At 35.7% G+C, this 19,217-nt stretch overlaps 1 protein-coding gene across 24 annotated transcripts in view; it reads left to right on the plus strand.

The window, feature by feature from the left end:
• NRG1 (neuregulin 1) overlaps positions 1–19,217 on the plus strand; it is a 1,145,505-nt gene that overhangs the window by 1,107,430 nt on the left and 18,858 nt on the right. For 15 of the 24 annotated variants that reach the window (XM_086380957.1, XM_086380959.1, XM_086380950.1 and 12 more), the window contains 2 exons: positions 1,667–1,796; positions 13,969–14,027. In XM_086380957.1, the coding sequence (XP_086237083.1) occupies positions 1,667–1,796; positions 13,969–14,027 (189 nt within the window). Of the gene's footprint in view, positions 1–1,666; positions 1,797–13,316; positions 13,385–13,968; positions 14,028–19,217 lie in introns of those variants that run through there. The other 9 variants (XM_086380958.1, XM_086380948.1, XM_086380961.1 and 6 more) reach the window with 4 other exon arrangements.

The raw sequence follows: 19,217 nt of genomic DNA on the forward strand, positions 1-19,217 counted from the left end.
ATTTTTAAAGGCAGTTGCCATGGATGAAAATATTCATAGCACCTAAGTATATAGTTTTTCACATGAAGATATATGTCAAAATTCATGCTAAGTGGTATATAGAAATTGCCTACTCAATGATTTTATAGGCCAAATGATGCAAATTATGTTCCCTTCTTCCTGAAAAAAAAAAAAATGATAAAAGGGTAGCTGATAAGACAGGGTAAGAAAATCACTCCGTGATTCTTTGTTTAGGTTTATAGACCTGAGCTGGACATTTAGAAAAGCATTCTGAAAAGAACTTTTTCTTGGAACAATTTAAAAATGAATCCAATTTTTAATTACCATAGTAATGATTCAAGAAAAGCATGCGTCTTTGAAAATCTTCTGATTTCTATTAAGCTTTGTATCTGTTTGATAGATACCAAAATTGAGATTCTTCCATATCTGCTCCATTTTGCCACCTGCTATTATTCATCAGATGCCAGTTTAGCACCAATTCCTTTACCTTGTTGTTAAGTTGCTGAGTTGTGTCTGACTCTCTGTGATCCCATGGACTGCCGCACACCAGGCTTCCCTGTCCTTGTCTATCTCCCGCTCAAACTCGTGTCCACTGAATCGGTGATCCTTTACCTAGATTATTGATAATCTCTGTAAAAGTCCTATAAGAGTCCCCTGTTTTCTAAATGGGAAAATTGACCATCTGGGTGGTTCAGAAACTTACTCTTGAACACAAAGCTAGTAGGAGATAGTATTTGAACCAGATCTGTCTCCAAAGTGCAAATCATTTGGACTGTCCTTTGCTCTTCCTCCTAAAAGCCATTGGTGAGAACCATAAAATGGTCCCAAACATGCCTTAGACAGAAGAATAAGAGACCAGAAAGGCATTGAATCATTCAGAAAGTGAATAATCAGATGCTAAGTATTTTGATCAGGTAGAGTAACAATCAAGCAGAATTAGAGGAGCAATTAAGTTAAATGTCAAAGCACAATGTGCCCTGATGAAGCAAATGAAAAAGAAAGGCGGGAGAAAATGGGAAAATACATGAAAGGTCAAATATAAGTAAATAGCAGGATCTGAATTCCAGTTGCAAATACTAAAATAGAAATTAATATAGAGGACAAAGGGTTAAAAATCACTAAGACTGTGTCAGGTAATATTTCATTTCAAAATGAAATAATGTTATCGATTAGTTGCCATTTAACATTGATATCTAAATTCAGTTGCACTGATACGAATTTATATCATTATTTTTGAGCCTTCTTGGAAAATTTTTCTTTTTTTTTCTAACTTCTTATTTTGTATTAAGGTATGGCCAATTAACAATGTTGTGATAGTTTCAGGAGAACAGTGAAGGGACTCAGCCATACATGGAAAATGTATTTTTCTTAGTAGATCTTCTCTTTTCCACGTCTTTAGAAGATAAAGTATTGGTTATAAGAAATGTTTGTTTCCTATTTAATTGTAATTAAATTAACTATAATTATCCTTTTATAATTGTATTCTGTTTATTTACAGGTAGAAATTACTTAATGTGTTTAAGTCTTAATGCTGTTGTTTATTGAGCCAGAAACTTTAGTGGAGTACATCTTATCTTATATGAGCTCTTCCTTTTAAGAGTATTTAAAGGCTGCTCAGAAGAGGGAAAGATGGGTGTAAAACTTTCCCTGTTTATCTTTTATCCAGCCACATCCACATCTACAGCTGGGACAAGCCATCTTGTCAAGTGTGCAGAGAAGGAGAAAACTTTCTGTGTGAATGGAGGCGAGTGCTTCATGGTGAAAGACCTTTCAAATCCCTCAAGATACTTGTGCAAGTAAGAAAAGAAATCCTCTGTGTGACTTCTGTCCATGACCACTTCTTTCAGATGATTCCGTGTCTCATGATGTATTGTTGCTGTCTTATCCAGTTTCGTTGCATCCTTTGAATAATGCTGTTTTATTTGTAGAGTGTTGTGAAAGGTCACACCATTTATCTACTCTGTTATATCCAGAATGTTTTTTTGCTTTTTTCCATGTGGGTGTTTGGTTGTTTTTTTGTTTTTTTGCCTTCATATTTATAAAATTGCTTTCCTTGTGGTTTTCCTCCTTGTTACCTAAGAGAGATGTGCAAATATCCTAGACGCCTAGAACTTTGGATCCCTGCATCTGCATCCAATGTATGATGGAAGCTGTAAGATAATGTTCCCTTTTACCTGGTGTCACCTGTGAAGCAGATAGGACAACTAAGAGAAGCAGAAGGGCCGGCAATTATTTGCTGACTGATCTGTTAAACTTGGCATTAGCTTTATAGCTCCTTTTTAAAAATGGAGTTTAAGTTGATCTCACTAATGAAAAACCAGCAATGTGTATTAGTTTGGAAATGCACTTAGTGTGTGTAGCATCATTGCGTGTAGAAGGCAGAGTGTTTCTTCATGCACTGTAGTTATAGATAATATTTAAAATGGTGCCCTCTCCAATGACCTGAAGGAGTTGATGAACCGTTACGAAGTATCACACTTATTCTCTCTCAACAGACAAAATTAAACAAAGATGTTGTCAGGACATTAAATATTAAAACCCTGCAGTTAAAATTAGTAGATCTCATTAAAAGCACATTTATTGTGCAATGCATTTTTAGTTTATGCTTGATATATAGGGTCTGTGTGGTCCATGGACTCAAATAATTTGTCATGCTAAAAGATATTTAATGTCTCATTGAAATGATTAAAAATACATGTTTATTTTATAGTTAACTAGAAGCTGTATCTTTCATAAGAGAATAGTTATAAGCCAAGATAAAATTAATAGGTAAGAGTCTTTTCAAAACTTTGAAGCAAGATTAAAAACTGAAAACATATATATAAAAAATAATTTATTTCAGGTCTGAATGATTTTATGACTGTCAAGTGTTTTTTATTTTATATTGTGATTTAGCCTGTTAGCAGTGTTGTGACAGTTTCAGGTAGACAGCAAAAGGACTCAGTCGTACAGGTACATGTATCCATTCTCCCCCAAACTCCCCTCCCATCGAGGCTGCGACATAACACCGAACAGTTTCCTATGCCAACATGTTTATTGTTTGAAAATTAAAGATTCACCTTTTTTGGTCACCAGCATATCAAATCTATGTACCTATAGCAGAGAATTAAAATGGGTCAGTTTTAGCCTTTGGTTCTGCCAGTTTGCTGTGAATATATCCCAAACATTCCTCCCTCCCTGAATTTTTCATTGTGAGTGGAAATGAATAAATTCTGTAATTTCCTATAAGATTTTCTCTGATCAAAATAGAAAATATCAGAAGCTGAGAATTATAATCTGTAAAATGAGATACATTTACTATATGGGTACATCCTGCTAGTCTGCCCTAGTCTTAGACATACAATCTAGTTATGTTTCAGTAAGTCTCCTTGGAAGAAAACCTTTAAATTACAGTTCCTTAGATGCTTCTCCTTTTTAAACAATCATACCCAGATTATTTAAATCTGTGCCTCCTTTTTTTTTTTTTTTGCTTCTTTAAAAAAGCATCTGAGACCACTCGATTTTAATTATAATAATGAAACATGATCTTTTTCATCCTAGCCTTTGCAAAAAGATTTGCAAGCTGAGTGAGTACATATGATAGTTTCTGAATACCTCTTAGGAACCAGTGCAGTTATTCCCCACATATTAATTTCAGCTTTTCTGTGGCCCTCCCACGATCTATACAAAACATGCTATCGCCTAAGTGCTGTTCATTGGTTCCATTTTGGTATTGTGCCAACAACTGTGAGTTTTTTTTCACCCACACAGCTTTTCATTAAATATTAAGCCCAATCTATAAAGAAATACTTTTATATTTTTCTAATCTTAATGAGAAATGTTTGGTATTCCTCTAATAGTTATTAAAGCAGCAAACCACGAATAAATATTGTGTCCCCCAACTGAATCCTGTACCAATTCTCAGAAAATTTGCACTATGATTTAATCATATCTATTTTTTTGGTAATTATAATCTTTCAGAAAACTGTTAAAGATTATCATTAGCTTTTGTTGGAAAGAAAACTGTGACATCTATGATTTTGATAAGTTTTATCCCCCTTTTGCACTGCCTTTATTGATACATGAAAGCAAGCCAGAACACTGAAGAATTGAGTATAGTCAATATGCAAAATATTTCATGCCTTTTTTGTTAAATGAGTATATTTTTAATCCCTCTGTTGCAAATATGTATAACATTAAAAACAATCACTAGTCAGAAATGAAACAAAGGCACGTCATATACCGAGTCTTACAGTAATATGTTGTTGATTGGATGACTTGAATAGAAACAGAAAACGTGAAAGTGTTGCATTGGCTCATCATGGCCCTATGTAGGAAGCCAGTTCATAGTTTCCATATGGTCCATCTGTCTAGAGCAAAACATTTCTGAAGCATGAGCCACATCGTTCAAAGTCAGCTTTATCCCTGACTTAAGACATGACTCAGAAACACCACAAGCGTGTAAGTTTCCAAGTGGTCTCTCTGGTCACCTAATCCACTGTTGTCTTCTTGGGAGCTGAAGTGGAAGACTTTACAGCAAATCTCTTTTGTCTCTCCATTTAGAACAAGGTGTTCCAAATGGATTAACCATATAACAGTTAAACACTTCTCTGAGGAGAGCTTTGCTGTTACTTGGACTTCTCTCCTGGGAACAGTGTGGGAATTTCCGCGGTGTTTCTCATCTTATGTATTTCTCTTCTCTCTTTAGTAATTTAAAATTTATCTTGAGGGGGAGAAAATAAAACAGTTTCTATTCAAGATTGCATAAAGGCCAGAAAAGAATCATTCCATCTTTTACCCTCTGGTGCCCCATGTAGTCACATGGTTCAAAGAAATAAGACACTTTGAACTTGACATTGTCCAGATTATCCTCTTGGTTTTCTCCCCTTGTTCTTGTATATCTGCCCTTCTGAGTAGTAAGAGAACTCTTTTGGAACATGTTGATGTGATTTTTTTTAATCTAAAACTGACTTTACACCCGACCATATTTATAAACCCATGATGCTGTCCTGTGGACAGATGTAGCATTCCCATGTGGGGATTAGAGTTTTAACCACCAATTTTGGTGACTAGTCTTGAGCTCTTTCACTTCAACTCTCTGGACAATTTATTTATAACATAGAGTTAATATGTTCTCCAAATTTCTTCCCAGGAGTCAATGAAATTAAATGAACTTATTTCTGTGAAAGCACTTCTAACTTTGGGGAAGTGAGTTTTTCCTTACAATAAAAAATAAATGGTAGAATTACATTCTCTCTGTAGACACTGGAAAAATATATACACCTGTCTTAACAGACTGTGTTATCATGTTTAATTCCCAATTCTTCATTTTATTTAACACTAGCCATTTTTATTTGTTTGCATTTGATGTTCATTCAATCATGTAGTATCTCTGATCGTTAATTTCCTTATATTTAAAAACAGAAACAGAAAACAAACAAAGCATAGGAAAGTGGGCGGTGCCTTTAAACATGAACTTATCATTTTGTCTAATTAATTTGTATGAAACCATGTGGTACATATAAGGGCCTATATTGTATTACACATGATTATAGAGACAGTTATGAAAAAAATTTAACCATAGGAGATAAAGTCACAAAAATGTGCTATAATAAATTAAACTCAGTAAATGAAATATTAATTAAAATTTGTTTATAAAACAGCTACATCTATCCCAGGCAGTTTTGTAAACACAATGAAAATATACAGCATGGTGCCTGGTCCCTGGGAACTTAGTCTATTTATGGAAATAGAGTAACTAAAATAGTAGATCAATTAGAGTGTCTTTATCCCAGGTGGCAGAGTGCTGATTATTATGGTAATAAGAATTTAAAGAAGGAAAAGAAAAGACTGGAATACGTTGAAGACTATATAAGCATAGTCATCACTTATGGAGTTTTTTCCACATACTATTAAATATACCATATACCATACCATCTAATCTTCTCATTAGACACAGTGACATGCATACGTAAACCAGCAACTCCATTCTGGGAAGTAAAACAAAACAAACAAAAAAAGTCAAGTTAGACAGGAGAATCAGTTTCTGAGCTCTGAAGACCAGGGAGAGGACTTTGGACGTTGTGACAACTAATCAAGAGTCATAGTACCTTCTGGAACAGTTTAGGTACACCGTAAACCTAGAAGATGTTTAGGGAGGAGAGACTTCCATACAGATTAGAGACACCTGGGCACTAGATAAGATGGGGAGAAAAAGTCAAGACATTAGCTAAGGTTAAGGTTTTATAAAATTCTTGCTTAGTAATTGATGCAAGTAAAAATGATGATGAAAATAATATAGCACATTAGTAGCTGGTGGTTCAGATTCAAGTTGTGTCCTGTGGCCTCATCATCGTGGCTGTAGAAGGAGACATTTGGAATACAGCAAAGGAATATATTTTGGGTTAGTTCTGGAGTGCCTAAGAACAGCCAGCTCTGGGAGACCTCATCCTTCAGAGCAAGTGAGACACTTACCTGCTATCACACTGAGCAGGGAGACAAACCTCTGTGAGTGGGTGGGACTCATATGGCAAAGATCTAGAGAGTCAGCTCTTTAGATGACCTACCTACAGCGATGGTCATTGTAGTCATTTCCTACAGTAACATGTAGAAAATGTTATTGAAGGAATACCCATTTCTTCTGTGTCCCTCTCTGTATCTACAGTCCTGCTGTGTACTTTCTAGGTACTTATTAACTCATTTTGACTTTCCTGAAGACAGATGGAAGGAAATATTTTGGTTCTTATGGAAATCAATTTAGTGGCAGTTTGGCCTAAAGGCAGTTGCATTGTGTCCTTAATAGCTTGGTTCTTTTTTTCTCCTGAAATCAGTTAGGCAGCCACATATATTTATTGATCTCCTTCCACGAGGCAAATTCTGTGCTTGTGCTCGTTATGAAGTAGTAAACAAAATCGCATGGTCTCAGCCCTCATGGAGTCCGTAGGCCTGTGAGTAGCAGACAAATTTCAGAGCATTAATTAAACTGTAAATGATAGTTGTGCTGAGTGCTTTGACAAGTATTTAGGGAGCTAAGGGAATGTATCATGGAGGACACCAACCAGACGGAAGCAGAGTCTCCATGGGGGAAAAAACGTTTATGCAGCCCTCACCTTGAGAAGCATATAGTCTATTTAAAATAAAATGATCTGTCAGCAAAATTCAAGTATACAATACCACATTATGAACTAATTTCACATTAGATCCCAGGGTTTTTTTTTATCTTATAGCTGAAGAAGTTATAAGTTATCTTATAACTGAAGTTATTTATCTTATAACCAAAAAATTTTTAAATAGTCACCTTATGAGGTGACTGATGAGTTAATTAGCTCTTGGTGGTAATCATTAAATAACGTATAATATATCAAATCATCAGTTTGCACAGCTTAAGTGTATACAATATTGTCAATAATACCTCCATAAGTCTGGGGGGAAATAAAAAATTAAAATAAAATGCATCATTGTGAAATATTTCTATTGAAAGATTTAAGTCAAAAGTGAGTATTTAGAGGTTTCATCATCAAATGGGGCTGGAGTGGATGGAAGGTTCAGAATCGCTATGCTGTGTATAGGGGCATCCTCCAGAGACAAAACCAAACCACAAATTAGCCGAGTCCATAAGTCATCATGTCACAAGGACAGAGAGATGTATGGGCTATAGACTGAGCCCATATCCGATGAAATTGTTTGACCCCAAAGTAAAGGATACATCATTTAGGGTAAACAACGGCAAGGATTTTCATCTACGGATGAGCATTTCAGAACAAGCTGTACAAACAGAACTTTGGGAAGGGCACCAGGGTTCACACAAGGAGAGGTTAGTTCATAAACACCGACACCTCATTAGTGGGATTGTATGTCTTCGACATTGAAAACCAACAGTGCAGATCCAGGATGACTTAGTTTTTTCTCCCCCCTCAGTATTTATCCATGGGTCCACTGTGGCCACTCTGTGTGTACCGTTATCTCAAGTATTGGGAACTAGTCCCCAGATCATAATAAAAAAGCAATGGGATGATCCATACTAGCTGAACAGTGATGGGGAGGTCTAAGGTTGGATCTGTAGGAAATGTTATTGAAGGAACATATTATATTTAATATTTTCTTTAATGATGTTGAAGAAGGCATTTCCTTGAGGAAACAAATGTATTTTGCAGATGATACCATAAGGAACACTAAAACACAAATTAGAAAAGCATATATGAACCTTAAGAAATTTCACTTCACAGTAGATAACAGAATGCAGATCATCTTGGAAAAATGCAGACTAATAGTAACAATCCATTTGGGAAAGAATAATGTACAACACAGATACTCAGCCAGTGAGTGGGCGAGCTCTAGTCAGAATCCCGAGTGAAGGGGTGAAAAGTCAGCCCTTGCAACAGGATCCTGTAGAAAAACAAGCCAGCACTGTGGCGTGTACATTGCCAAGTCTGGTTTACAGAGGAAGAGCCAAAGTCCTTAAAGCCTAACGTTTAAACTCACTGATAACCCTTCACACGTATATGTTGGCCTTTCCATTACCTACTGTTTGTAAACATGGACCTCAGAGAAATTGCTTCAGATGTTGTACTATGTGAAGGAAATACCCAGCTAGTATTGAGGTAGAGCGAAAAGACAGTAAGGCTGCTTCTTTTTTGGATAACTGTCTAAAACATCTCCTGGTGGAGTGATGCGTAAATAGAGGGGAAATACCGCATGTAAATCTGTTTCCCTTCTCCTGTCGGATCAAGGGAGAACCTAATGAAAATTAATGAAACCAAGAAGTAAAGACAGGAAGAGAAGGGATGTAAGGGTGGTTTATAAATTGACCATAAATTTCAAAAACCACTAAGCCATTTATAATGGCTTATAAAATTAGCAAATCCTAAATAACTGAAAGTTTCTTGGGGTTCTGGAAATATCTTTAATGATATCTAGTATCTCCACCAAAAAAAGGGGGGGGGATAATTTATTCAATTAGAATGTAAAAAATAGACCAAACACTAAACTGATTCAGAAAATGACATGAATTGATAATCGATTACACAGTAAGCATATCAGGATAATCACCATGTATTAAGGTTATTATTAAGAACCATTTTTATTTTACTATGCAGAAGTCTTGGTTACTAGACTGTAACTGCTTTATTGAATCCTGGGTTAAATGGTATTTCAGTAATGGGATTTAAATTTGAGGTAACAGACTTACTGTTAAAGAGTTATATGGAGTCTTTTCCAAATTCCAGACTCAATGTTAAAGGTTTCTGTATAGGGGAAGGAGTCTGTGAGGAAGGTACTATTAAAAAAAAATTATTTGGAAGTCTACAGAGGAGAGAGTTGGTCACAAACTATAGAAATGAAAGCCAAAGTTCAATATTGACCTGTACTTGACCAATCAATTGCTATATGGGTCTCTTTGATACAGTTCTTTACTGGACACTATGTTCTAACCTTCAATCAGGTTCAATTTAACCAGTATTTTATGAGAGTCCTTCAAGAGCCAGGCACTGGGGTGAAACATTAGAGCTATAAAATGATCAGAATTTGTTCACCGTCTTCACAAAGAGATAATCACAAGACCAACAGGCCAGGGCAGTGGAAGAGATGGAGGCACCATGCAGTGAGAGCCAAATAAGGAATCCCTCACTCAGGGCGTGGACATGGGTTGGTGAGGAGGTGACACTCAGGAAGGAGTTGATGTTGTATTGGAAGAGACAGTGCTTCATTCAGATGAAACTGTGTGAATTTTCATCTCCTGAAGAACAAATATAGAACAAAGATTGCTTACCTTTGCTTATCTTCATTTATCTTTGTATAAGAGCAAATACTAAAATTTTTAAAAATATCTCCATCTTCTAATCTGATGGGTAAAACAATTGGTATATATAGATTTGAAGCTACAGTAAGGGCTCAATTGTTATTCAGACAGATTCTTCTAAGACAGAATTCTTGGAAGGTGCTCAGACTCAGGCCAGAGCACATTGTCCACAATGAGATTAAAGCTACTGTACTCCTATCTCCGAAGAAGGTGACAGATTGGCTGCTTAAAGGACAATGCTAACAGAAAAGTATGCCAACAGCCAGACAGTCACCCTGTTCTTTTAGGAGTCATACTGTAGAGTTTAATCAGAGCCTATAAATCAGATGGGCTTCCCTGGTAGCTCAGATGGCAAAGAATCTGCCCACAGTGTGAGAGACCTGGGTTCGATCCCTGGGTCAGCAAGATCCTGTGGAGAAAGAAATGGCAACCCACTCCAGTATTCTTGCCTGGAGAATCCCATGGACAGAGGAGACTGGTGGATTACAGTCCATGGGTTCACAAAGAGTCAGACACCAGACACGACTGAGCGACTCACACCTTATAGATCAAGTGCATTTCCATTTGCATATGCTTTCTCTGCCCAATCAATGCAGTCTGCAGTTTGCTCATGCAGAAGTTGTTTCCACTTCCTCCCATCTGATTGGGCAACAACTCCAGATGTCCACAAAAGTTACCTAATGATTATAGCTCTGAACCCTTGACTGGCCTAGGAATAGGTATTTGACATTTGTTTTGCCTCCATGATTGTCTTAAAATATCAGTTCTATCAGAAGAATCGTTTTAAAGTTCTTGAGTCCTCCCTGACTGGTAATACATTCAGAAGAGATGATGCCAGGTTTTTGCACAGTGATTCCATGTAGGAGAGTGACTCCCAGAACCTTTGTGGTAAAAGAAACCTTTGATAATCACTTAGATAAATCTTTACATTTTATCACTGAAGACAACTGTGGCCCAGTGAAGCCAAATGGACTTCTCACATCCAAACAGCAAGATTCTGCAATGCCAGGATAGAGGGCCTTAGTCTCCATCTTTGGAAGTCAGGATCCCTGACATCCTAAATTTAATGTACATACAGATCTCTTAGGGATCTTATTAAAATGCAGATTCTTATTCCATAGTTCTACACTGGGGCCTGAGACTCTATGTGTCTACTAGCAAGATTCCAGCAGATGCTGATTCTGTTGGTCCTTGGACCCCGCTTTGAATAATAATAAGGATTTACACTAAGAAAATGCCTCCAAGTGAAGATAAACATTAGTGAAAGGATAGCTCTGGTTCAGACATAGCAGGTAATTCCAAAAAGGATTGGTATACCTTATGCAGATCTACTGTTACTGCACCAAATATTCTGTATCATTTTATGATAGAGATAAACCACCATCTTATAATACTAGTTTCCTAGGAAACATCATTTTAGAATCTTGTACTAATTAGAAAATTGATTGGGTAGGATTTTTGCTCCCCTTCATCTCGTTGTCCCATGCCTTCTTATTTCAAAAATGTCATCTAAGATGCATAATTGGCAATTTTCTGATAAATGTATTTCTTATCTTAAGGAATTCATGATTCTTGAGCTCTTTGTGAATTTCATGATTCTTAAAGAGGCATTTCTTACCTCTAATGGTTCTCTCACACACACAGACACACACGCGCACACACACCACACACACACACAGGCCATAGTCACACATCTTATACTATATTCTTTCCATGAAGCAAATGAGTTATTATGTGATCAAATTAAGAATTTAAATTTTTACGAGAGTGCAAACAGGTAAGATGAAATGGTCATTATAGAATATATTCTTAGTTCTGGAATTACCTGCTTAATTATACTGTATGTCTATATGGATTTATAGTCCTGGTTCAGAAAAAATATAAAAATAAAATATCATATACTTCACAAATTTTTACATCAAATAAGTTACATGGAAAACATGGTTCCATGTGTTTTTCTTAAATTACATGGAAAGACATTCTTAATTGAAGCAGGTAGAATGACATATTCATAAGAAATGACCCAACCTCACAGGTTATAGTTCTTATTTTTGTATTTCTCTAGGTAGTTCTTCCTCTACTCATTTCAGCAAAAGTAACCAGTTCATTTAAAAACTTTTTTTGAAGAATTAAAAAAAAACTATGTAAATAACAAGATATTTGTTGTTAAGCTTATTGATATTATTATTAATGATCATAATTATACTTTATTGACACAAGTACTCATAGGGCTGAAGATACAGAACTGTTAGTATTTATTCTTACAGGCCATTCTTCGTGAAATTGGTGAAGCAGATGTACCAGATCACTTGAGAATGTTTTTAAGGGGGATGGAAAAAAAAAATCAACCTGATATTAGCAAAAATGAATAGTTTTATTCACATCTCTTTGATGCCAAAAAGGTGGTGTTTATTTTTATTTATTCTGGAAAGGAAATCATGCATGATGTTTATGGTCTAGATGAACTATTGATAATAATCATGGCTATCAGTGTGGGGCACCTGTAAGAAGTATATTTGTGTCCTGGAACTTTCTGGTGACCCTGTTTCTTTGAGTATGATATTTGGGGTAAAATGAATCCATTCTGAAATGCTTTAGTTACTGGAGTGACAGCAACAAAAAGAGCAGTTTTAAAGGACTTCCATCTCTAGGTACAGCCCCATCCCAAGACCTTGAGAACAATATTCTACCAAGATTCTGGAATTTTGATAGGCAAATGTGAGTGAGTAAAATGTAAATTTTATACAGTTTCAAAACAGTTTACCTTAAATACAAAATGATTTTCATTAAATACTTCAGTGGAAGAATAACTGTTTAAATTTTTTAAATGTATTTGTATTTGATTTGGGATGATTGCATGAAGTGAAATTTATACTACTAAAAATCTGCCTCTTTATAGATTTTTTACACCATTAAAAATAAGACCTACTTTGTATAATCTTTTAAAAAAAGGAGGATGTCATTTTTCTTGTCAGTAATCATTAGAGTGTGAAAGTGCTTGACTCCTATTGTAATTTGATGATTTCAAAGATACCAGTGACAGATGAGCCTGGCAGGCTACAGTCCATGGGGTCTCAGAGGCAGACATGACTTAATGACTAAACAACAACAAAATGAAGTACACAATTGTGTCTACAAAAGAAAAAACTCAAAATTATTTAAATGGTAAATGATGATGGATGGAACCATATAAGCTCTTACCAAACCAGTGTTTCAGCATCAGGTGATCATTGACAAATTCGGAAATGCCCAAGAGATAATGACGTATCTGCCCATACCTTGCCAAGCCCTTTCAACCTTTCAGCCTCACACTAGTTAAATTTCAGTTAACTGAGTGTATGAAGACTGAAGCAAACAACAGAAATATATACCCCACGGTTTTCATGGGACATGGTTTTCTAAATGTTTTGCCTTCTTTTCTTTATGTTGTTCAGCCACCAGGTCATTTGTAGGACTCTCCATACTCCATAGGAGGAAAATTGCCAGTCTGAAAGTTCAGTGTCTTTAGCGTTCGATTGCTTATTACATTTTTACCCTCTAGGTGCCAACCTGGATTCACTGGAGCGAGATGTACTGAGAATGTGCCCATGAAAGTCCAAACCCAAGAAAGTATGTTAAAATAATCTGAAATTTGCTCTCTCCCCCAAACTACAGCAACAGTCGCTACCGCTTGGTGCCTTTACAGCTCAGTTGTGACTGATGCCTTTTGTTCTAATCATGGTTAACCCACTCAGGGCAGAAACCCATTCAGTACGATCTTGTCTAGCTATGTCTCCACAACAAACCACAAAGGTCATCAATTTCATAAAACCCCTCAGGATGGTCCATGACGCTGGCAATCATGGCGGGCGGGCCCACCAAAACTCCTTTCCTTCCAGTGCGTTGGACCAGCACCATAAGCAGAGAACCTAGTTGAAGAAAACACCCAGCTCTCATTTTAAGTGGCTCCGTTTGAGAGAACACGGTCACTTAAAATGCTGGGATCTTTCTATCATGTTTACCCAAATTTTTATCCCATTGGGGGAAACGCCAGAGCCTAAAAGCCATGATGAGGACAAAGACTCAGTTCCTGAGAGTGAACTCACCAAGTTCAGTCAAATGACACTGAAGGAGCTTCTTTCTAGCATATATTCACCTCTTCTCTTTTTTTCTCTGTTTTTTTTCTACCATTGTTTTTTTGTTTCTTCTCTCAGGTGCCCAAATGAGTTTACTGGTGATCGCTGCCAAAACTACGTAATGGCCAGCTTCTACAGTACGTCCACTCCCTTTCTGTCTCTGCCTGAATAGGCGCATGCTCAGTCGGTGCCGCTTTCTTGTTGCCGCATCTCCCCTCAGATTCCACCTAGAGCTAGATGCGTTTTACCAGGTCTAACATTGACTGCCTCTGCCTGTCGCATGAGAACATTAACACAAGCGATTGTATGACTTCCTCTGTCCGTGACTAGTGGGCTCTGAGCTACTCGTAGGTGCGTAAGGCTCCAGTGTTTCTGAAATTGATCTTGAATTACTGTGATACGACATGATAGTCCCTCTCACCCAGTGCAATGACAATAAAGGCCTTGAAAAGTCTCACTTTTATTGAGAAAATAAAAATCGTTCCACGGGACAGTCCCTCTTCTTTATAAAATGACCCTATCCTTGAAAAGGAGGTGTGTGAAGTTGTAACCAGTACACACTTGAAATGATGGTAAGTTCGCTTTGGTTCAGAATGTGTTCTTTCTGACAAATAAACAGAATAAAAAGAGTTCAGATGTTTCTCTTCATTAACCAAACAGTTTGCATTAAAAAAAAAAAAAAAAAGCACTGAGTAGGAAAATTAAAAGCAAACATTTCACAGCAAAGGAGATAGCCTGGGTTCTATTTGACCTTGTTTAGGAAACAAGGGATTCAGGTCTAAATGATTTTTAGATGAATTGTTAAATCACTTATTTATGTTATTCTACTCTCAATAATAATTTTAGGAAAAAGTTGTTTTTTAAAAATATTTATTAGTTACTATGAAATATCACAGTTCACTGCTAGATGTATACTTTTAAAATGAGAACCGGGAAATTTTGCTGGATTTCTGTGGCTTCATGAAGTTTTGAACATTCCTAAAAGACCATTTACATTGTATATAACTGCATGGATAACTAAACTACGTATCTGTCCTTCTTTTGTGAACAAGGACTTTAGCTTTTAATTCTGGAACTTTCAAAACATTATTTTAAAAATAGATTCCATATAGTTATCCATTTAGATCAAAGGTGACAATTTTTTTTTTTCTGAAAATTTAGATCAGATAGTAAATGCTTTTGCAGTTGCAGACCATACCATTACTGTCATAACCACAGAACACTCAGCCTATGGAGCACAAAAGCAATTCATAAGTATGGCCGTGTGCTATCAGATTTTATTTACAAAAGCATTATAATGGATTTGTCAGCCTCTGATTCGGCTTGTCAATTGCTTACCCCAAAAAATATTTCACATAGTGTATTGTGGTCTAAATTCATGTAACACAAGAAACAGTGATAGAAATTGGTCATTTGGGGGCCCTAAAAGAATGAGATTTGACCCTTATTTGTGTTCATGCAAAGAGTAACCTTCTGTTTCTCATGTTAACAGTTAGGGAAGAATAAATTCTATCAAAAAAGAAATTTCATATGCATTATGAGGAGATTGGACCCATACTATTCTATCAGTTTTTTAGTGGGTGGTACTTCTGATGTATTTACAAAAGCTGCATATAAAAAATCACGTTACAGACCATTTTTTGTTGTGAAAAAGTGATAAATTGGCATTGCCAAATTTTCAAACACAGTCTCCTCTTTATTCAAAACCTTTAAATAAAATGCTTTCACTGGACAGAATTGTTCTCTCTATAGCTATAGATTATTGTTATAAAGCTAGATAAGATGGAGCATAAAAACAGAAGGTAAATAATAGAATTTTACTTAATACAGCCATTCCTTTTAGAAATGTTTGTATTCAAAGGACATGGATTTACAAATCCCTGTGACTGTATAAATTCAGTACAATTATATTTTAAACTTTAATGAAAATTCTGAACATGTGTATTGTACTTAAATTTTTGGAATATCATTGTGCACTGAAAGCAATGTAAAAATGAAGGCATTTTCCAAAATAATGATGCAGTGAGATCTGACAGTAGAACCTGAAAAAATATTCTCAATTTCTCTTTTAGACCATATTCTCTTTCATAAGATATGATTTAAAAATAGCCATTATGTATTTTAATCGGAATGTGATTCCTTGAATAAATTCTTTAGTAAGCTTTCAGTGGCACTTTTGGAAGATGTCCAGGAAAACGGCATTCAGATTTAACCTGATTTAACAAAGATAGATAGGAAGCACATTTATAAACAAAGTCTGTAATGACTGTGCATCAGCCCTGCCTCGTGTCTGGAAAAGCAAAAGCTTCCATTCAGAAACTGCTTTCCAAAATTGTCTTGCCCAGAGTTAATTTTCTAACTTCCATGTCTTAAATTCTCAGTTTTTACTTCCACAGACCTTCACATCGAAGGCAGGGAAATAAATATTTGCTGCTCTAAGAACTTTATGTTCAACTAGTAATGAAAGCTACGCAAAAGCTAAAAGGTGTTGCCATCTTGGTAAAGTTTAAAATTTTCTTATTTTTGTTCATAAAGTTTGAAATGCATATCATACATTTTAAAAGAAAAAATATTCCCCAGCTTCAGAGAGACACATTGTTCAACTTACCAAACCACATTTTCAGTTGATGAATCACATTGTAAAAGAACATACAGTTTTTTAAATGATTCTAAACCATAACTTACATTATTAGGATTTAATACAATTTTTCTGGTCAGGGTGTCCTATGGGACATGTATTGATTTATAAAAACTGATTTAAAATATTAAAAAAAAGGAACACATGTATCTTTTATAGGGCTTTCTTGAAGGAAGCCATTTGCCTTGAAATAAAACATTTACAACTTTCTTGGAAAATACTGTCAAGGTTAGTAAGCTTTAGGTTTCACCCCTCTCAACACAGAGTTCCTGCTTGAAAGCATTGTTTTCATCATGGTGTGTGTGTTGTGTGTGGGGGGGTGCATGTGTGTCTGTGTTTGTATATACAGACAATCAATAATCAATTTATAGACTATAGGAAAAAACACACAGCTTCAATAGTTTCAAGCAGTATGGAGCAAATAGGTCATATATAAACTAACATCTAATAGGAAGTAATTCAAGAATAGCCCAAAGTATAGACTATTTAAAAGAGTACAGTTTTAGAACTTACAGGCATATCCTCAGAATGAGTAAACTCAGATAGCCTTAAAAGTATTTTTGATTCGTAGTTTACTAGTGCCTAAATTATTTGTGTTGATTTTTCCAAATGTTTTTTTAAATTCACTGAAGTTATTAGTTTCTTTATCAAACATGTGTATCTTGCTAAAAGTAGAATAAAGACACATCAGCCTATAACAGAATTATTAACTCCAGCTAAGCATTAGTGAGATTTCACTGTGTGTGTTTTTATGAACATACTTGCTCATGGCATATGGAAACTTGGAAGAAAGGAGTTTCCTATTGCATTTCAAAGGGTTCAGTGGCAATGTGGATTGGTATATGTGAAAAAAAAAAGCATCTACTATTGTAAAGGTAAGTTGAAAATTAGAAGTCAGTGGCTAAATTGGTCCCATGTAAAAATGACATTGACAAGACTCCTCTAGAAACCTCAGGGGGGCAAAAGTCAAGAGGACACATACCTCTTTGAGATTACTTGCTTAAGAAAACCCAAGAATGTCTCCAAATGTTAACAGAAATTATAATTGCATGTATGGACAATTTCAACTTTTCAAGAAATTTTCTTGTTCTTTTCTCTAATGCAGTTGAAAATTTAAATTAACCTACAGGTTAATCAGTTTTCTCCAAACAATTATAAAATCCTACAGCAAAAGATTAGTGAGTCAATACTTAATAGTTTCTAAAGACTCAGATTTAAATTAATTTTTTATATTGCTTACTGCACAGCAGGAAATCACATGTAGAAAAGGAAGCTAAATTGTTTACAGTAACCTTCGTGTTTTTGAATTATTAATTTAATTTGAAAAATGGAGTGGCTAGGCAGATGTTCAATAGGAAACATATGATATGTAATAAGCCTAAGCCAACATTAGATTAAATAGAACAGATAGAAAGTAATAACCTCTTCAGAAAATGAAAAGTATTTGTGTATTCTGCTTTTCTTGACTTACAATGAAAGAAATGTAGCCACCAATAGTCAAATAAATTACAGTAATGTTTGCTACAGGACTTGGGTGACTGATGCATGCTTCTTCTGCTTGTTTCCTTGTTAGGGCTTATGGCCAGAAGAGAGTACAATTTTAAGTACCAATTTCCCTTTGAATTATTTGAAATTGGAGCTGCCTGATATGAATGACTTCCCATGAAATGAAATTAGAGTTAGGCTCACCAACTTACCTATAAAACTGTAAATGCAGTAATATGTATGCATGAGCATGCTACTAATTTTATTGAAGACTTAACCAAGCTTTCTATGCAACTAATATAGATAATTAGCAGTGTTCATGTAGGCATGGAATCATGATTCTCTTCTCTGGAAAGAGTTTCTGTAGTCATCTGTTGATTTTAACCCTTAAATTTTTACTGACGTAGGAGGAAAAGGCAAGACACGGAGGGGGTTCTAGGGAGAAAAATTGAGTCAGTTGCTCATGGAAACATGTACGGAAATTTATTATCACTTCCTCAGAAAATGAATTGTGGTACCTTGATGTTCTGAAGTTTATATGGAGGAAACAAATTGGGGGAAAATGTCAATTTGTTCAATTCAGTGTTTCACAGAGGCAAGAGAAATTTGGATTGGAAAAAACTATTAATTTTGCTGTGAACATGGTGCAACCAAAGTCACTCTACGTCCTCTTTCTTTAAATTTATGAAAAATGTACGTGATTTGCCTGAGTACCCCGGACTTAAGGCAAAGAAAATTCTATTATATAAAGTGCCTCTTTATCATTGTTCGTCAGTGTACTATTTGGTATGTATTTATACATACATATTATACATATATACATACACACATATATAAAATCTGGGAAACTTCATTTCCTTAAGAGGTGGCAAGTTTTTTTTTTTTTTTTTAATATAAATTCTTGATATATCACAGAGGCTGTCAGAGTTTTGAGGGCCCGGAAATTAATCAAAACTAAGCCTGCATGCCTGCGATCAGTGGCCCAAAGTAAATCTCCAGATACACCTGTCCGCCAAGCTGTTAAAACCCCTCCGCTGTTGGCCGACACACTTCACGTCTCCTTTATTCCACAGGGTCACCCTGTGAGGCATGTGTCAATACCATAAGCATTTTGTCAATGAGAAATGAACTTGTCCAAAGTCACTGAACAGGTAAATGGCAGAGAAAGGACCTGAAACCAGGATGACTCCAAACACGATCTCTC

The sequence above is a fragment of the Bos grunniens genome, chromosome 27 (assembly GCF_055505025.1).
Source record: "Bos grunniens cultivar Pamir isolate PY7600 chromosome 27, Bosgru_T2T1.0, whole genome shotgun sequence".
NCBI lineage: Eukaryota > Metazoa > Chordata > Mammalia > Artiodactyla > Bovidae > Bos > Bos grunniens.